This window comes from Balaenoptera borealis (genome assembly GCF_965194805.1).
Source record: "Balaenoptera borealis genome assembly, chromosome: 2".
In the NCBI taxonomy this organism is placed as follows: Eukaryota; Metazoa; Chordata; class Mammalia; order Artiodactyla; family Balaenopteridae; genus Balaenoptera; species Balaenoptera borealis.
The window spans coordinates 58,818,163-58,833,104 of NC_138867.1; the positions used below are offsets into that span (position 1 = coordinate 58,818,163).

Below are 14,942 nucleotides of genomic sequence, written 5' to 3' on the forward strand. Positions count from 1 at the left end.
TCCTGCAAGAGACTTAAAAAAAAAAAAAAGACAAAACTGGCTGAGTTAGGGAAATTCGTTGGTTTCGGGTCACGTTCCTGCTGTCGGCAGTCCCGGCTGGTTTGCTCCGGGCGTGCTAGAGGTCAGCGGCCTCGGCCGAGGACTTGGTGCCTGGGTCTCGCGCAGCTCCCGGGGCTCTCAGGCGACAGGGCGTTTCCTCCTTTTCCGGCCTCGTTAAGTTTTGTTTTGGTTCTTAATTCCCTATCAAGAAAAGGCACCCTGTTGACCATTTCTCAGCGTCTTCTCCTGTTGGCTAGAGGCCAAGTTTCCCCCATTCCAGCTTGCACCGACTTGGGAACCTTCGAGATACTCGAAAGCTCAGGAAGCGAGTCTTGCGAGGAGGAAGAGAGAGGGCAGCCTGGCTGTGGGTTCCACTGTTCCTGGCCGGCCCCTCTCTTCGCTCCGTCCCTGAGCCAGTACCCATCGCACACGCGAAGGGTGCGAACAGTCTCCCGGGTGACTGCTCCGGTACCGGGTTCTCCACCGTTCCCAAGAAAATGCTCTTTCTCGGACGTGCCCGCGCTGGGGCGGGAGGGAGCGGATTAAGACCCAGCAATGAGGCGCGGGGCGCATGCGCAACCCAGCCTAGGCGTTTGAGTGTTCGCTCCGCAGCAGCGGCCGCTAGGTGGCGCATGCGTCCTGGAGGGTGCGGGCCGGCCTCCGGGAAGAAGGCGGCGGCGGCGGCGGCGGCGGTGGCAGCGGCGGCAGCGGCGGCGGTAGCCGCGGCGGCGAAAGGCGGGGGCGCCGTGGGGGCCGGGCCAGTGTTTACGGAGCGGCGGGAGGGCGCGGACGCGGAACCCAGCGCGGCGGCGGCACGATGGTCATGGCGCATTTCGTTGAGAATTTTTGGGTAAGAGAAGGATGTTGGACATTGTGTGGGTTTCGGAGTCCGAGGGTTTCTGCGCCTGACCTCGGCCTGCGTGCGCTTCGGGCGGCGGCGGCGGCTCCGCGGGCAGGGCCGGCGTCCTCCGACCGCCGCCTGCTGCGTCCCGCCTGGATGAAACCCGTCGGGCGATTTGCTGGCTTGCCGCCCTTGCGGGGGGCGGGGGCTGTCAGCGCGGCCCCTCAGCCCGCGGTGGGGACGCCGAGGGGCCGCCCGCCGCCCGAGCTGGGACAAAGCGCCGGATGGGGCGGGAGACGGCACCCGGCCCCGCCGGAGACTCCGGGCGCCCGGCGCGCTCCGCGGCTCGGACGCGGACGACGGGTCCGCGGCGCGGCCGCCCCCAGCTGCGCGCTGCCGGCGAGTGCGGGCTGGAGCCGGGCGGAGGGGCTCCCCTCATTCCCGCTCCGCAGGCCCCCATCTTAGCCCTTTGGCCCCCCACCATTTCCCCACGAATTCCCGTGCGGGCTTGGGCTGGATCAGCACTTCCTCTCGGCCTCGCAGCTCGGCTCGTTGGTCTGCGCCCAGGACTTTGCCTCTGGGCCTGTTCACAAAGCGTATAAAAGTTGAATTTAATGGAACTGGATTCCTTGGGCTTAAATGCGCCGATACGTCTCCCTGTTCCCCGTACTCCTTCCCCTTCCTCATTCTTTCCACACCCTCCTTTTAACTCAGTATTAGCGTTAGGTGGTTTTCTGAGAATGAGTTCCCAGTCTCCCTGTGGAGTGTTTTTCTGCAGTTATTGTTTGCTGTAATGGGAAGCACAGTTCAGCCATGTACAGGAAAGTAATATGTGTACTCAGGTATCTCAGGAATCCCATTTTATGGCTTGACAGTTGCGAGTGCCACAATTCCATTTTAGTTAAGACGTAGAAATATTTAAAGTGGTACTCTTTCAGTGAATAAGGTATGTCTTAAGTTCTTAATTTCTGAGTGTTTCAAGCATGGTCTTGCTTAGTAATGAAACCAGTTCATAATTATTTGTCTTGAATGTTCCTTGTTTTCCACAATTGACATAAATACTAGACGTTAGGGTGTTTTTTTTTTCTTTTTTAAACAGATTTATTGAGGTACAATTCACCTGCCGAATAAGACACCCATTTAAGTTAACAATTCAAGGATTTTTCGTATGTTCATAGAATTGTGCAAATGTCACCACGCTCTTAGAACAATTTCATCATCTCAGGAAGAATACCAGTGTTCATTAGCAGTCACTCTACATTTCCTTTTTGCCTCAGTCTTAGGCAACTAATGTATAGATTTCTGCCTATGTAGATTTGTCTGTTCTGGACATAATCATATAGATGGGTTCATACATGTGGTCCTTTGTGACTGGCTTCTTTCACTTAGCATGTTTCCAAGGTTCATCCAGGGTGTAGCATGCAGTACTTAATTCCACTTTATGGCCAAATAGTGTTCCATTGCATTGTGTGGGTGTGTGTGTGTGTCTCTCTCTATATCTGTCTATCTATCTCACATTGTATTTATCCATACATCAGTGGTAGACATTTGGTTGGTTGTGCATTTTGGCTATTATGAATAATGCTATGAACATTTCTGTACAAGTTTTTATGTGGCTATATGTCTTAATTTCTTCTGGGAATGGAATTGCTGGGTCATATGGTAACTCTCTGTTGAACGTTTTGAGGAACGGCCAAACATTTTCCAAAGTGGTTGCACCATATTACAATCCCACTGGCAATGTCTGAGGTTTCCAGTTTTTCCATGTGCTGGACAACACTTGTTGTTATCTTTTTTATTGTAGCAGTTGGGTGTGAAGTAATATCTCGTTGTGGTTTTGATTTACAATACATGATTTTGTAAGTATTTTCTCCCATTCTGTGGGTTGTCTTTTTCACTCTTTTGATGGTGTTCTTTGAAGCACAGAAGTTTTTAATTTTGATGAAGTCCAATTTGTCTAATTTTTCTGTTACCACGTATGCTTTTGTTGTCATATCTAAGAAGTCTTTCCTAACCCAGGATCACAAAGGTTTATTTCTATGTTATTTCTATGGATTTTGTATGTAGTTTTCGTTCTTACATTTAGGCTTATGATCCATTTGAAGTTAATTTTTGTGTACGGTGCTGGAAGAGGTACAGCTTCATTTTTTGCATGTGGGTCTAGTTGTCCCAGCACTATTTGTTGAAAAGGCTCTTCTTTTTCCATTGGATAGTCTTGGCACTCTTTTCAAAAATTAGTTGACGATAGACGTATGAGTTTATTTCTGGATTTTCATTGGTATCCCATCATCTATCCTTATGCTAATACCACACTGTTTTGATTACTGTAGCTTTGTAGTAAGTTTGGAATGGGGAGGTGCAAGTGCTCCAACTTTGTTCTTCTTTTTCAAGATTATTTTGGCTCTCCTGGGTCCCTTGATTTTCTATATGAATTTTAGATTTAGCCTATTGATTTTAGACTTCAGGTTTTACAATGGCAATTTGTAAAACTTCTATAAGGATTACTTAAAATTTGGTGTTGTTAGAATGTTTTGTATTTTTTTTTAATTAATTAATTTATGGCTGCGTTGGGTCTTAGTTGCTGCACACGGGCTTTCTCTAGTTGCAGTGAGTGGGGGCTACTCTTTGTTGCAGTGTGCAGGCTCTAGGCTTCAGTAGTTGCGGCACGTGGGCTCCGTAGTTGTGGCTCGCAGGCTCTAGAGTGCAGGCTCAGTAGTTGTGGCACACGGGCTTAGTTGCTCCGCGGCATGTGAGATCTTCCAGGACCAGGGCTTGAACCCGTGTTGCCTGCATTGGCAGGTGGATTCTTAACCACTGCACCACCAGGGAAGTCCTGTTTTGTATTTTTGGATGCATGAATGTGTTTTTGAAGTTTGCTAACTTAATTCAAAATTGCACATTAACATTTTAAGGTTATCTTTGTTTTGTGTTCATTGAGTTTTGAACATAGCCTTTTTTGACGTTTTGGCTATTTTATGAATAATGCTTTATGAACATTTTTTGCAGGTTTTTGTGTGCCCCTTGTTTTCCCTCTTAGTAGAGGCATGGAAATAAATTTGGTTATCTGAAATCTAGAGAGAATCCCAAGTCTAGTTTGTGTTTTAGTGTTTGCCTTCACTTCCAATATTGAGTACAAATAGTTAAAATATACTGACTTTTATTTTACTTCCTGGTTGGGGGTGAAAGCTCTAAATTGGACCTTAAAAAGCTCCAAAGGAGGGCTAAATGAATTAGGAAACTCTGGGAACTAAATAACTTCTCAGAATTTGTTAGATGTCTCTTTTTTTTTTTTTTTTAGATGTCTCTTTAAGACAACTTAAAATTTTACCTATTTCTGAATCATTTATAAAAAATTTCTTAAAATAGAGAATTTGTAATATTAATTTCACTTTTCTCCCCTAATGTCAAAACAAAATAAAACTTGTCAAAGTGAGTTAATGGGAACCTTTAAAGTTTTAGGTTTCTAACCAAACAAGCTGTTAATTGTTTTTTTCCCTACGTATAAAAAGACAGATCTTTTTGTTGTGGCATTTTGTTAGAGGAAAATTTGAATCATTCAAACTCTCTTCAAGTTCTTTTGAAAGCAGCACATGCTGCCTGTTTCTTTGTAGTTTTTCTTAAAGTAAAACTATATGCTGCATTACAAATTCCTTTACCTAATACTATACTTTGAAGAAAAAAAATATCCCGAACTTCCTACACAGCAGGTGTTTTGTTGCCGATAAGTCAGTTTTTGCCACAAATTAGTGTCAAAAAGATAATCAAGTTGAAAATGTTTTTCTTTCTATTAAAATTGGACAGCAAAAAAAAATGTCGATAACAGAAATCCACACTGTTACCTTTAATATATAAAAAACAGTTAGTCCTTCAAAAGATTATTTAACTTCAAAAAGGTATTGACAAATATTGCACTGAAGAAGTTTCTCCATCTGCTGCTTCTTTCTCAAAGAGTCAAGTACTAGTTTATAATACTCTTGAATATATATGTCAGCCTTACAGTATAGTGATTAAAATGGCTTTATATATTTTTATATAAGTCCAAATTATTTAATTCAAGAGTTAAAAAGTTTTTTTTAAGGAATGGATTTCATAGCGATAATTACTTAAGGGGAAAAAACAAGTGAGCACAGCATACCTGATTTAAATACCTTATAAACTTCATTTTACATAGTAATCCCAATCTATATAAGATATAAAGTATTCCCCCAAAGACACCAAGTATTCTTTAGCATACATCACATTGTAATGAAGTGACATTTTTAGTTAGGTGACTTTTTCCAAAGATCTCCATTCAGCACATCAAGAATGAATGAATAACAATTACCTTAGGTATTTTTGTTCTGAAGTTTTTCCTTATTTCTTTTTTCTTTTTAAATTTCTTTTTCTGATTAACTAGTACAGAAGCCTCATACCATTTATCTATTGATTTCACTGGTATTGTCATGCTTTACTTTTAAATAAAGTAACCTCTTGGTATCCTTGGGAGATTGGTTCCAGGACCAATACCAAAATCTACATGATGCCCAAGTCCCTTATATAAGAGGCATAATACTGTATATCCAAAATTTGATCTGTCATTACATGGATAAACTGGGAGGATTAAAATGTTTTTAAAAATCTGGAGTTGCTATTAATAGGACTTTGGAATGCAAAACATTATTATATTTTTGCTTGGTTATTTAGTTGAAATTTAGTATCCTACATGAGAGACTAACAGCCCCCCCCCACACACACATATTCTTTGGGGTTTTTTATCCATATAAAAATTTTAAAATACACATCTTTAGAAAATTAGTTGAGGCGACCATAGAAACTCAGAATATAGACTTTTTATTACTTGAAATTTCCAAATATTGTAGTTTGGGGTACCTGCTTAGGATCTGATCCCATCAGATGATATACTAAAATTTTTAAAGTGTGTAGGTTTGTATGTTTACATATATAGAGTAATTAACCAATTTGCAAAATTTACATGGTTTAGTATTTAAAAGGTACAAAAGGGAATGTAGTATAAAATCTTCCTTTTATCCACCCACCAAGATCTCTCAAAAGGTAATCACTGTTACCAATTTCTTATGTAGCTTTCTAGAACTAACCTCTGTATATACAAGCAATAACATACATGTTAAAATGTGTTACTGTATAACTGTTAGCCAGTTAGCCATGCCCAAACTATTTTCAACTGCAACAAACTATGAAAATTCAAACTACAGATTCATCTAACTTGGTTCAAATAGACTTGACAGGTAGATATTATAAAACTATAGTATTTTATTTAATTTATTTTTATTATTTTAAAATTTTATTTTTGGCTGCGTTGGGTCTTCGTTGCTGCGCGCGGGCTTTCTCTAGTTGTGGCGAGCGGGGGCTACTCTTCGTTGCGGTGCGCGGGCTTCTCATTGTGGCGGCTTCTCTTGTTGCAGAGCACGGGCTCTAGGCGCGTGGGCTCGTGGGCTCAGTAGTTGTGGCACTCGGGCTCAGTAGTTGTGGCTCGCGGGCTCTAGAGCGCAGGCTCAGTAGTTGTGGCGCACGGGCTTAGTTGCTCAGTGGCATGTGGGATCTTCCCAGACCAGGGCTCGAACCTGTGTCCCCTGCATTGACAGGTGGATTCTTAACCACTGCGCCATCAGGGAAGCCCAAAATTATAGTATTTTAGATGGAACTAAATATTATTGTCAGGCCGTTAGGTGTTTTTTGGTGGGGGGGCGGTGGAAGGGTGTTTTTGTTTGTTTTTGCCTTAATCATTGAAATTAAGAAATTGATGCTGATTTAGTGTGCATAAGTTTAATTTAGGGGAAGGATTTTAGAGGATTGATATGGAGTGATAAAAATTTGCTGTCTGGGTTCTTTTCCAGCCCTACAGACTAAATCCTAAAGGTTCTAATCCTTTCAGAACTACTTAAATTATTTTGGCAAAGGCATGGGAGAAGAGTATGCTTTGTGTCATCCTGCACTTTTGATTACCATAAGCCCTTTGGAAATACATATTTTATACACACACACACACATATTTTGGAAGTAATTTTTTGAGTCATGGGATATCCTGAGATTATCCATCCTGATTTTATAATTCTCAAACAATTAACAGAAGCACCCTAAGAAGTTTGTATACAAATACAATGGCATGGAGACATACGGAAAAAGGAATAAAGGCTTGGCTTTCAATTTATCTAGTGTGGAAGAATGAAAAGATATTTGAATTGGAAGAATTTTAGTAGGAATCTGGTTCAGAGAGATAAGCAAAAATTGGTCAGATGTTAGGGAAAACAAAAGCAAAACAGTAATGGAGACCTGTAATTACAGTTGACCCTTGAACAATGTGAGGGTTAGGGGTGCCGACCCCTGTGCAGTTGAAGATCAGAGTATAACTTATAGTTATTATAGTTGGCCCTTCCTATCCATGGTTCCCCCATAACCGCGATTCCACATCCGCGGATTCAAGTAGTACTGTAGTATTTACTGTTGAAAAAAATCCACGTGTAAGTGGACCTGCGCAGTTCAAACCTATGTTGCTCAAGGGTCAGCTGTCTATCTGTTGATAAAGAGACTAGAGAATGTTGCTGGAATGGCCAGAGGCAGAGAGGATTAAATTGGGAAGTGATTAGTGAACTGTGTGATGAAGTTGAGGTACACAATTCCCTCATTTCCGTCATGCCCATGCTCCTTAGTGGAATTGCAGGAGTAAAATTATGGAAGATATGACAAGCATGTTTGCTTGACTTTAGGGAAAAGATAGGAAGGTACAATGTAAGTAAAGCAAATTGGTGGTGCTGGGGCCTTAAATAAGAAGTGTTAGTTTTTAGTTGGTTGAAATAACAGCCAGTGAAGATGTTTTTCTTTTTTATTTATAACTTTTTAATGTGATAGTTAAAACACATAAGAAAATAAAAATTATCTAAAGCCTTTCACTCTGTCCTCTAAGATTTTCTTTGGAAATGTAAAATTCAAAACAGGTTCTACTATATGGTTCTGTATCTTGGTAATTTCAAATGATATTAACATCAAAGCATTTTTCTCATGTGATTAAGGATTCTTTGAAAATATTTTCAGTATAGGTTTCATGGAATGGATAAGATGTAATTTTTTTATAGCATTCCCCTTTTGGACATTTAGGTTACTTACAGTTTTGTTTTTTCCATTTATGAATTATGAGGACTGGAGATTTAAGTATTAATGTGAACAGAATGTCAGATTAAGAAGGTAGCCTTGTGTGTCTTTCCAAGCATAGATTGAAAAGTTTTTGAGAAAGCTGAAATTGTTGTTTTATTTTATTTTTCATTTTGAAAGTAATGAAAACTACATTTATTTACAGAATATTACAGAAAATTTGCAAGATAAAAGAAAACATTAGCTCAAAACTATTTGCTTCTGCTATTTTTGTTGTGTCTATATGGTATCTTTTTAGATGGCTTGAAGGGTTTAACTAATTGGAAGAGCTGAGTTGTAATTTAAAAGATTAGGGAGGAGTATTTGAGGGGTGAGAAAATGATTTTTTTAAGTAATAAGATTTGTTTCCTTCACTCAGTGGACAGATGTGTTTGAGTAACTTTTGTTCTGACTGCTGAGCAATGTTCATTCTACGTTTTAATCACTGTATTCTGCTTTAGCAATATCTTGACAAGAGCTCTGAAGAATAGTTTTAGTGATCTTGTGTGAAAATTTTAATACATAAATAGAACATTGATTAGAAGAGATTATAACTTGTGGTTGAATGTCCTGTTTGCCTATAGAAAAACTGTGTGCATGTATTTTATTCTTTCTTCCTAGCAGTTTTCAAGGCAGAAACAGACCTGGAGGGCTGTCATTGCATATTTGTTGAATTCCTATCAAAAATGTCTAGAAGATTCTTCACTAGAGGGGCCATTCTTCAAAGCAAAAAAATATCTCCAGAATTAGTTAAATGTTTCATCATGTTTTTCAGAGAAGGCAGGATAAAATGAGATTATATCAGGCACACATTAATGGTATATTTTACAGTGACTTGTCCAAGGTTACCTAATAAATGTCAGTAAGAGCTAGAGTAAAAGGAAAATGTAGAGAGGTAGGAAATGATATTTATTTATTTATTTTTGAGGCAGCTTAGAGTTGAGAGGAAGCTTAGGCATGTTATTGCTGTTCACATGATAGTACCTCCTGACCCTTCTTTTCTCCTTCCAAAAAAAATTTTTTTTGATTAAAAAGGAAACGAGGTAAAATCAATGTTTTAATGAATAGCCCGGTTATACAGTGTACACACTTAATCTTTTGCCTATTTTTCTAGTTCTCGGACTTATCAAAAGTGAAGAATATCCATGTTTTTAATTTTAGTGCTGGATTTACTGTTGCCCTTAAAAGTTCTTTGAAGGAGAAGTTTCAAAGCCTTAATTAAAATCTATGGGATTTATAGTTTTGCGCTTTTACACTATTACTTTCCGTGGCTCTCTAAAACCCAGATATGTTAACAGTTCCATTTTCATTAAAATAGGAATTTCATAGCATTGTTAATAGAGGAGTGCATTTTTTTCTTCAAGTGGAAATATTTTGTGTTTTGATTGCATTTTATGTCTATTAAAATTTTTTTAAAGTATAAAGTTATAAGATCAACCAGAAAAAGATGTTTTGAGTTACCAAAATAGATTTGATGACTTAAACTTTTTAACTTGAAATTTCAAGGATATCTCACTCGTAGACTCTATATTAGACCAGAAGAAAATCGGTACATTATTAGTGACTTGGTGACCTTACTTATAACTTAGTTATCTTTTCAGTTAAATTTCACTTTAATTGATAATTTAGATGCAAAACAATATGCATAACATGATCTCATTTTCATATTAAGCAGTAACATATTTCTGTATGTATGCGAAAAGGAATCTGGACTGATACACATCAAACTGGTAATTGCAGTCATCTTACTTCAGTTAGAGTATTTAGGGGACACAATAGGTACTAAGTTTGTGTTCTCTTAAAGGACCTGTGTGATTCTGGATTTCCATCTTTAAAGGATAATAAAACTTTTTTTTTTCCACTTCATGTTAGGAATTATTAAAAAGATTTTTACACCTGTTTATATTGGATTATAACAAGATTTTATTTAGCTCAAGTCACATTCGGGAAACTTTCTATGGAAATGCTACCTCTTCACAAAGTGCATTGCGATTGGCGGAGACAAGATCCTATCTTGGTGTAAACCTTCATTGTAATTGTCCTCCTTGGGTCAGCAATGGTGTTAGTAGCTGTTTTTGTCAGTTAATACTGAAAATTTCCCTGCTAGAATTTATTGATTAAAAAAGATAAAATATTATTTATTTAACTTTTTTGACAACTTTATTGAAATATATTTTGTGAACCATACAGTTCATGTTTTAAAGTGTATAGTTTAGTGGTTTTGGTAATGTTCACAGATACGTGCAAACCATCATCATAGTCAGTTTTAAATTACCTCAAAAATTTTCATTACCTCAAAAAGAAATCCCATACCTTTTATCACCCCATGTCTCACCTTCACCCCATCTCAAGCAATACACTAATCTACTTTCTGTTTCTATAGATTTCTCTATTCTGGACTTGAATAGGAGGGGAATCATATAGTATGTGGTCTTTTGTGACTGGCTTCTTTCTCTTAGCATAATGTTTTCAAGGTTCATCAATATTATAGCATGTATCAGTATTTCATTTCTTTTTTATAAATTTATTCATTTTATTTTATTTTTGGCTGCGTTGGGTCTTTGTTGCTGCGCGTGGGCTTTCTCTAGTTCCAGTGAGTGGGGGCTACTCTTCATTGTGGTGCGCTGGCTTCTCATTGCGGTGGTTTCTCTTGCTGCGGAGCACGGGCTCTAGGCACGTGGGCTTCAGTAGTTGCAGCATGTGGGCTCAGTAGTTGTGGCACGCGGGCTCTAGAGCGCAGGCTCAGTAGTTGTGGCGCACGGTCTTAGTTGCTCCGCGGCATGTGAGATCTTCCTGGACCAGGCTCGAACCCGAATATTTCATTTATTTTATGGCTGAATAAATTCCAGTGCATGGGTATATCACATTGCTATATTTGTTAGTTGATTGACATTTAGGTTGTTTTCACCTTTATTATGAATAATGCTGCTATAAACATTAGTGTACTGATTTTTTTGTGGACATACGTAATTTCTTACATGTTGATTAAGCTAATGAATATGCTAGCTGAAAATAAGCTCATCACTGATGAGTAAACGCCTGCTCTTAAAAATCTGGCTATTCAGATTTGGATTTCTTTTTGGTGTTCTAAAATTGATTGCAGTGATGGTGGCACAAGTCTGTAAATATACTAACATTTTTTGCATTGTACACTTTAAATGGCCAAATTGTATGGTGTGTGAATTATATCTCAATAAAATTGTTATTAAAAAGAATAAAAATTTGATCAGAAGAAGAAAAAATATTGGCCGTTGATAATCAAGATTTTATATCAACAATTGTAGTGTACTTGGGAGAAAATTGCATTTTACAACTGCTTGTCAGTATAGCTTTTAGCTCTGTTACTCTTGTATTAAAGACTTGACTTGTTTATTATTTTTTTATTAGAAAGTTAACCTATGCTCATTATTCCATTTTCCAGAAATAATTTGCTGTTAATAGTTTGCTGTATATGCCTTCAGATTCTGTTTGTATGAATATATGCAACCTGTTATTTTTTCAATGGAAATGAAATTTTATGTATACTGTTTCATACCATGGTTTAAAACAAAATTTATTGAAGCACATTTTACATTTCATAAAATCTATCCAATTTAACTTTACTGAGTGGTGCAGCCATCATTAATTTTAGAACATAATCATCCTCCCAATAATTAGATCCCTCATGCCCATTGACAGTTAATGCTCTTTTCTACCCTCAGCTCTAGGTGGCCACTAATCCACTTTCTTTCTCTATAGATTTGCCTATTCTGAACATTTCGTATAAATGGAATCATACAATATATGGTCTCTTGTGTCTGGCTTCTTTCAGTTAGTAAAGTTTTTATGAGGTTAATCCATAAAGTCATGTGTCAGTGTTTGTTCCTATTTATTGCTGATTTGTATTCCATTGTGTGGGTCTACCTCATTTTGTCTCTCCATTCATCAGTTTGGGACATTTAGGTTGTTCCCAACATTAGATTATTTTTGGCTTTTATGAATAATGGCAACTTGCTTTTTTTCTCACTGACATTATGTATATCTGGGCAGATTTAAGAAATTAATACTTTAAAATGTACTGCAATTTTTTTTTACTGCAATTAAAAAACACTATATGTATTTCATTGTAGGATATACTATCATTTGTTTAACCAGTAATGTTAATGGATGTTTTTGAGTTCTGTTTTTTCACAATTATAAACAGTACTGCAGTGAATATTTTTCCACATTTATCTTTGTATGTGTGTTTTTGTGGTATAGATTTCTAAAAGTGGAATTGCTGGATTAAAGGGCGTGCACATTTACAGTTTTAGTAAAATATTGAAGACCAGAAAACATCTTTAGTTGTAATTCTTTTTGATAATAAAACTCTGTCGTCAACTTACTTGTACATTTGTATATTTTAGTTAGCCAAGAAAAAGCAAGTTCTACTTGCTTGAGTTAACAGAATATGTTAAGAAAAAAAATTTTTGAGTCGAAAATGATAAACTTGTGGTTACCAAAGGGGAAAGGTGTGTGGGGGGGGGGATAAATTAGGAGTTTGGGATTAACATACACACATTACTATATATAAAATAGATAATCAACAGGACCTACTGTGTAGCACAGGGAACTATACTCAGTATTCTGTAATAATCTATATGGGAAAAGAATCTGAAAAAGAATGGGTATATGTATATGTATAACTGAACCACTTTTCTGTACACCTGAAACTAACAGAACATTGTAAATCAACTATACTCCAATATAAAATAAAAATTAAATTAAAAAAGAAATGATAGGAACATATCCACTTCAAGGTCTAGGGTGATAAAATGGATATGTAATTCAGAAATATTTCCTGTTATTTTACTTGTCTTTGAATTAGACTAAAAACATTGATGGCTATTAAAAAATGAATAGAACCTACATGGGGGTACTTTTAGTTAAAAAAAACTGGGTAATCTCAAATGGTGACAGAAATATGAGTTACGATTGCCAGTTTCAAGAGTGGTCTTCCCCATTTCCCCAGAATTTCCAGTTTTTTTTCAGGTGAAGACACTGAAGCCAAATAGGTCTAGACCTGAGCTCCAATGCTCTTGTCTCCTACTGTATTTTTTCACATATGTATAGATATGTGTATATTTAATACACTGTCATCTCTTATCAGAAGCTGTAAAGTAAGGTTTTGACAAGGTTACAATAGGCCTGGGTTCTTGGTTGGCACTTGACTTTGAAGTTTTTTCTTTTTAAAGATACATGTATATTTGTGTGAGAGTGTGTGTGTGTGTGTGTGTGTGTGTATGTATGTGGAGAGAGAGAGAGCCATTTGAAGTATTACAATTTTTGTTTAGTTTATGCCAGAGAAAAAGTTAATGATCAATAAATGTTTGTGTTAATAGATTTATGAAATTAAGAAAACAGTGCCTAGAATCAGGCTTACCACATTTTTTAGAACTCAGTAAATGAATGAATACCCAAATAGGAAGAAATGACACATGGATTTGTAATCATGCAGCGTGTTTATGTTTAGTCGTTAGTGCCTCTTGAAGCAGACCTTTTCAGCTTCACATCCTCCTTGGTATTTTTCCTCCTCTTTCCAAGTGAAGACCTGAGGGATGGAATAGCTAGTACTGTTTCCAAACGTATATTATATTACTGTTACTGTAATAATATTGTTATATTGAATGGTAAAGAAATTAATAAATCTCATTTCCTCTATTGGTAATTTTAAGTAATATGCTATTTGCATATCTGAACTTCCCAAATAAAGAGCTTACTTTTTGAGAACTTCTTAATAAGAACCTAGGTTGCTGAATGTAATTTAACCTTTTTTTTTTGGCCGTGGTTGCGCGGCTTGCGGGATCTTAGTTCCCCAACCAGGGATCCAGCCTGGGCCCCTTGCAGTGGAAACGTGGAGTCCTAACCACTGGACCGCCAGGGAATTCCGCCCCCCCACCCCTTTTTTTTTTTAACCTTTTCTTGATTGATTAATGTTTACAGTACTGTAACAGTGAAACAAAATGCTCAGGACCTTATTGCCCCAGTTACTAGATGATCTCCAAGTTTTCTTGTTTTCTTTAAAAAAGAGAGATGGTAAATATTATTTCTTCTAATAGTCTGTGTGCTTGTTTGAATAGCCCTTCAGTACCAGCTCATTTCTAATTTGAATATGCATGATGAATATGCATAATACACATTGGGAACCCAGGTAACCTGACTTGTTAGAATTATGTGCAAATGAAAACTGGTAGTTGTCAGGGGAGAACTTTGGGGACTGAGAGCTCCAGACTTTGGATTTTATAGTTTTAGATTTCAGATTTGTTTTTTTCAGGGTTCATGACTATGTTATGGGAGTTGGTGGATAGTTTAATTATTTGTAGTTTCTGTATTATATTCAAGTAATGGAATGGATCCCTTGGAGGATTCAGGCCCTTGATTATTTTGTCTATAAATATACTAATCTGCATGATGATGTTATTTTTGCTTGCTATAGACTAGTGTTAATGGTTATTTCAGAGAATATTATTTTGACTGGAATAAATTTGCATGAAAAACCCAGAGAAAGTAAAGAACTAAAGTTAGATCACAGATTTTTTTCTTTATTTTAAACATGAAAAATTGTAGAAGCCAAATGGATGTGTTTAGATTTATAGGAGACTATAGTTTTATTTTATATTCTTGATAAATGGAAATGGATGTTCAAAATGCTAGGGATATTATTTGTATTATCTTATTACAAATATGATGTTTTAATTCATTGTATGTATAACAGATTAATTACTTGCTATATTAGCTGGCAGGTTTATTAGGGATCACTTCAACTTAGCGGGAAGTTCCTATAATATGTTTCCTGTTTTTGGTGGACTGTGGAAAATTAAGTTTCAGTTTGCATAACACTTGCTTACGGCATTGCTTTCTATTTCCAACAAATATATTCAGTTCTTCATTATTGTCA

General features: G+C 37.4%; 1 protein-coding gene across 1 annotated transcript in view; it reads left to right on the forward strand.

The window, feature by feature from the left end:
* Positions 1-725: 725 nt before the first annotated feature.
* FCHO2 (FCH and mu domain containing endocytic adaptor 2) overlaps positions 726-14,942 on the forward strand; it is a 111,277-nt gene continuing 97,060 nt past the window's right edge. The window contains 1 exon segment of the mRNA XM_082378599.1: positions 726-889. Within this exon segment, the coding sequence (XP_082234725.1) occupies positions 857-889 (33 nt within the window). The 5' untranslated portion in view covers positions 726-856.